Source organism: Triticum urartu, unplaced genomic scaffold, assembly GCF_003073215.2.
Source record: "Triticum urartu cultivar G1812 unplaced genomic scaffold, Tu2.1 TuUngrouped_contig_4824, whole genome shotgun sequence".
NCBI lineage: Eukaryota > Viridiplantae > Streptophyta > Magnoliopsida > Poales > Poaceae > Triticum > Triticum urartu.
This window is the reverse complement of record NW_024115445.1, coordinates 2,577-7,809: the sequence shown is the minus strand read 5'-3', so window position 1 is coordinate 7,809 and position 5,233 is coordinate 2,577. Positions and strand designations below refer to the sequence as shown.

At 43.6% G+C, this 5,233-nt stretch overlaps 1 protein-coding gene across 4 annotated transcripts; it reads right to left on the bottom strand.

Annotated features, from left to right (window-relative positions):
• Positions 1 to 814: 814 nt before the first annotated feature.
• On the bottom strand, positions 815 to 4,505 carry LOC125528371. Of its 4 annotated transcripts, none has more exons than XM_048692850.1 (5): positions 3,934 to 4,505; positions 3,779 to 3,841; positions 3,211 to 3,304; positions 2,716 to 2,808; positions 815 to 1,226 (listed from the first exon to the last, which is right to left on the bottom strand). In XM_048692850.1, exons 1-5 carry the CDS (start codon positions 4,170 to 4,172, stop codon positions 1,158 to 1,160), a joined length of 558 nt encoding a protein of 185 aa, XP_048548807.1. In that variant the 5' UTR covers positions 4,173 to 4,505; the 3' UTR covers positions 815 to 1,157. The 4 variants fall into 4 exon arrangements, 2 of the variants coding, with proteins under 2 accessions (XP_048548807.1, XP_048548808.1); XM_048692851.1 differs by having other exon boundaries at positions 815 to 1,145; positions 3,934 to 4,404; XR_007292376.1 differs by lacking the exon at positions 3,211 to 3,304 and having other exon boundaries at positions 3,934 to 4,347.
• Between the last annotated feature and the right edge of the window lie 728 nt (positions 4,506 to 5,233).

The window sequence follows — 5,233 nt, the reverse complement described above, 5'->3', positions numbered from 1 at the left end:
CGGGCTTTGTTAATATAGTCGGATCATATGGTGTTTTCCCCTCTCTATCTTGTTGTGATGAATTGAGTTTTTCCCTTTGAGATCTCGTTGTTATCGGATTGAATACTTTTATGGATTTGAGAACACTTGATATATGTCTTGCAATTGAATACTCGTGATGACAATGGGATATCATATTGATTCACTTGATATATGTTTTGGCACTCAACTTGCGTAATCCCGCAGTGACCTTGGGGTAATCTATGCATAGGGGTTGATGCATGTTCTTGTCCTTTTTTCTCTGGCAGAAATCTTGAGGCACTCTTTGTAGTTCTTTGTGTGGATTGAGTATTATGAATACTAGTGGACCCGTTGCGCCAAATGGCGCAGAGGCACACTAAATCCATGTGCGCGATGAAAAAAATACCCATGGTTTAATCCCCTTTAATAGGAAACATGAAAAGAATACTCATGGTTTAATCCCCTTTAATAGGAAACATGATGGATTGTTGTCCACAATGAGATGTATATACACATTTTAATTTGATAAGTCAAAATACTTTACCATGTTCGAAGAGACCCATTTGAAATCATGTTCGCATTGAAAACATTTGCAGTTTTCAGTGACTGTGTTTTTTAGCAAAAAATACATAGGCTTTTGTTTTAAAATATATGTACCTTTAAATTAATGAGGTTGCATGGTCATAGTGAGTTGAAGGTGAACTTTCCCATAGCTTGAGCAGGCTTGGATGGCTGGACTTTTGAAAACCATAAGCAAGAACCGATAAATGACACAGGATGCACGACTACCAAGTAATTGAAAAAACCCAGCAAGTGACACAGGATAAAAATCCGAATCTGATATGAAGTTAAAGACATCATTGGAAAGATCTAAAAATTCAACTATGTAGAGCGGGTTTGAGTGGCCACTATATTAACCAACACCAGCCATTTCACTAATTCAATTCTCTTGAATAACAACAACCACACATGTAAAAATGAGCCGGCCAGGAACTATTTTGAGGATGAACAAAATGCATAAAAATAGGAATGGAGAACCCAGTCATATAGCTTCACATTCACCAACTTGATGCTCCTACAAAGTCCACCCTAAGCCTGGAGCTGTTCTGTGTGAACCAAAACCAGTAAACCTACAACCAGTAAACCTACAAAGAAATTTACAACACAAGCAATTTGAGAGAGATTGGAAATAGGGCTCCAAGCATATTGATAATCCAGCTCACTTCCTGGAAAAAGGTGTATATGACTATGCAAATACATGTCGCAAAGTAGTCAAGTATATAGAATCACATGCACAACAAAGCATAAACAGCGAGACGATTTAATAACCTACATAGACCGACATCAACAGAATAAAAACAACGCCACCGACATACAGATAAATTTAAGGGAAAAAGGCATTTATCTCTACTCTTATCAGGCAGCTAATAGTTAGATGCAATAAAAGAAGGTAATCCTAGGAACACTTCGGTTCAGAAAAGTAAGTCAGGAGCACAGCTTAATTATCTCAACTTTCATATGTAACTCCAGCTCCAGCTTATCAGTTTAGGAAAGCAAGTCAGCACAACTCAATTATATGTACTCTCATATGTAATTGTCACGAACACTTCAGTTTAGAAAAGTAATAAATATAATAGCATGGTTGAAGATGCCGATCATACTTGCAACTCGTAATTTGTGAGGCAACACAAATAAGTGAACAAATAAAAACAATGAGCAAGCTACTGAATTAGAATAGAGAGGATAAAAGTGAATCACAACATGTATAGGACAATGCAGCAGTACATGTGTGTGAACAGAAACCCAGTTCATTATGGAAAGTGCCAACAAAATGGCAGTAATAGTTTTTTAGATTTATGTTTAGTAGCACATGCAACAGGTAGATCAGTCCATTTTTCATTTCAGGGAAATTTAAGACAATTTAGAATTGCCTAATTATTTTATATCCAAGACAGAAGGATTGGCAGCTTATCCTCAAATTGTATTCTTTACAGTTATAATGAAGGCTATACATGCAGAGTAATAGGCATGCTAATTGATAAGTTTGGTAACCAAGCGTAAAAGACGCTCGCTACAGAAAGACAGGCCATAGGACTGACAATAGAAAAAACAGTAAACCTGTGACAGAAAAGACAGCGTTGACTTTAGAAGAAATGTTACAACCAGTGACACAGATTTTCTGTTGGATAGGAAGCATGAAAGAAAAATAAAACCTGAGAATAAAAGCAATGCTTCTGTAGTTAACTTCGAAGAAAACACAGTTATAGATGAATAAGCTCATGTTGTTTGCAAAGTAAGATCATTGGTTCTCTCCGGCAATGGAAATCTAAAGAATCACAACCAGCTAAAACAGGATCTCTTTCTACAGATTAAACGGTGATACGCTGGAAACAATGTGAGGCAGCCTGACTCGCAATAGGTTTAACAGCAACAGAACCTACACGTTTTGGCTGTATATAGCTTTAGTTTCATTTTCAGGAGTTTTATCAAGGTTCCGAGAGTAACGAAAGATCAGTTACATGATATGATAGCAGTAAAAGATTTAAGCAACGTAGGGAAGATGTGAGTTACTATTTTGAGGTCCAAAGGAACAAAATGGCTAAAACAAACTGTAAATGAAGTTAGTTGAATGCCGTGATAATCTATAGGCCAATACTAATATTAAGTTGTCTCTGAAATAACTGGGAGTGGCTGTTTTTAATTGTAATCACTAACCTCAGAACCGTGCCGTGAATTCTCATATTGTTTGTACCATGCCGCATATGAAGAAAACTGACTGTGGGTTACTTCCATGCTTGCCACTTCATCCTGCAGTGCGCAGATATTAATTAGTAGCTTATACAGACCTATTGACATTTAAGAGAAGCACATAGCAAGCTAGGGAGAGGAATACTATAATGGTTGCAAACAAAATCAGTTATCAACTACTAATTGTTTAATTTGGTTATAAAAGAGATCTCTTAGGAATTCTGCACTTGTACATGTGCTGTTTGTTTGCATATGTCGTTCTGTATTGGATAATGCCTAGGTTGAACCTAATTGCAGCATATAATCAACCATTTTGTCAATCAACAACAGAATATGCTATCAGCTGGGACCAGAAGTCAATCAATATGAGCAGTGGCGCATTGGCATGACAGAAATTATGGGCATTGCAGGAATTGGTAAAGAAGTCATTCTAAACATCTGGTTTGTTGGGGAGAGGGGTACCCTCATCCGGCTGTTCTTTAGTCTGGTCATTGACGGAATGTTCTCCGGCCGGAGAAAATATGGCACGTATCTCTTCTGCGTCCATTGGTAGCTGCTGTAAAAGTACGGCTCTAGCTCTAGTTAGAAAATAAGGCACAAATGTCTTCTGCGTCCATTGATAGCTGCTGTAAAACACACGAGAAAGCAACGAGCACTGAGCATTTCTTTGCGTGCGAGCCCACACACGCGCGGAAGGGCCGAGAAAGCACACCGCGCTACAATGGCATTCCAACAGGCGCAATGATGGAAACAGAAGCGTTCATCCATTCAGACGCAAACAGCAAAACAAGCAACAAAATAAAAGCAAAACAAAAAGATACAAGGCCTTCAAACATCACTATTTTACAGAAGTATCAGTTCATCATATCCTCATACAAGCCGCGGAAACTAACACCACGAACCATGCACAACCAACTCAAGATGAAAACAGATGGCAGCATACACGCATTTCACCAAGCAGCCCTCACACATTTTATCAAACACCTAACAAGCATGCACCCATAGAGAAGCAGGGGAGGCGCGCACTAACCTGGACAGCAAGGACGGAACCACCCACGCTCCTACGAAAGAGCCAACGTGAAATCCAAGCAAGCTGCGCACGAAGGGAGCAAATGGAAACAGACGAGATCAGTAAATCATAGAAACAACGACAGGAAAGAACCGGAGGAGCAGAATAGAAAGAACCTCAACCAACAGCACCCATGGAGGAACGGATGGCAGAGCCGGAGGACAGGGCGCTCGAACGGGATGAAGCGAGGCGACGAATAGAGCGCGCAGCAGTGGGCGAAGCGAGCGTGCACAGAATGAGAAGCATGAGAAGAAGAAAAGGCCAACATCGAAGAGAAAAGGGGGCCCTTGCCCACCGCAACGGGACGCCCAACTCGCAAGAGCGGCATCGGAACCCACGAAGCAGACACCGACATGCGGCCTGCGTGGGGCCAGAACCCACCGTCAGCGATAGCGGCGGACAACGTGCAGCCTGGGCATGGCAGATGCACGCGACGCGGCAACGGCCCCACGGAGTGACACACGCACGTCCACCGCGCCCAGGGCGCGCGTCGGGCACAGCAGCATGGCACCAAGCAAGCCACACCCCAGAAGACGCCGGCGAGTCACAGACCTGTGAGCCCATCCAAGCGTGGGCCCACAGTCAGCAGCACACGGGCGGGTGAGCAAATCAAACCGAGCAGAGAAACCACCCACCCGAACAGAGGGCGCAGAGATGGGCGACGGGTCAAAGCGAACACAGGAAAAGAGGTAACTCCAATGACGAGTGGGGTCAAGGGAAGCACGACCCAAGTGGCAGTGTCCGAGTGCGCCAGTAAACAGAGTGACAAACCACCCAATGAGACGACTCGAAGGAAAAGTAGCTTGCCAGTACGCCTCACGACGCGACGCGGCATGGCGATAGCGTCCGCTCCATACGGAAGACACGGTCAGCAGAACCACGACATCACCCGAGCCAATCCAGATACAGGAGGCCACACGCACACAAAAAACAACAGCCCACGCCACCGACACGTGGGACCAAGGAGAAGGCAGGCCCACCAACAGCGGGCGAGCTGGAACCATATACGACTGAACAGAGGGGCAACTAGGAAACGGAGATAGCGCGCAGCGCCCACGACGCACGCCCGCCAGTGACGCTTGCGCACGCGGCGCGGCAGGATCAGCCGCCCAGGCACCCGAAAAAGGCTCACCCAGCCAATCTGATGAGAGACCGAGCCCACAGGTCATTGCCTGTATGAACTCACCCCACGTTAAAACAAAAACAACCGAAGATCCAACGTCAATCAATTGACCAACATCCAACGGTCCAACTCGAAACAAAACGATGGACAACCGAGAAGACGAGTTGGCTAGCCTCATTATATGTTAAAATGAATATGCTTTGGTGTTGTTCTAGTACGAACTCTAGGATAGATCGAACGAAAAAATAGCTTTGCGTTATTTTAGTACGAACTCTTGAATAGATCGAACGAAA

What these genes read in the sequence shown, in the direction of transcription:
- LOC125528371 (XM_048692850.1), bottom strand. Translation starts at nt 4,172, where the DNA reads ATGTCGGTGTCTGCTTCGTGGGTTCCGATGCCGCTCTTGCGAGTTGGG. An exon ending in TAAAGAACAGCCGGATGAGG is followed by an intron (nt 2,809 to 3,210) that starts GTACCCCTCTCC and finishes TGCGCACTGCAG; the next exon opens with GATGAAGTGGCAAGCATGGA. An exon ending in ATTCACGGCACGGTTCTGAG is followed by an intron (nt 1,227 to 2,715) that starts GTTAGTGATTAC and finishes ACCTTTTTCCAG; the next exon opens with GAAGTGAGCTGGATTATCAA.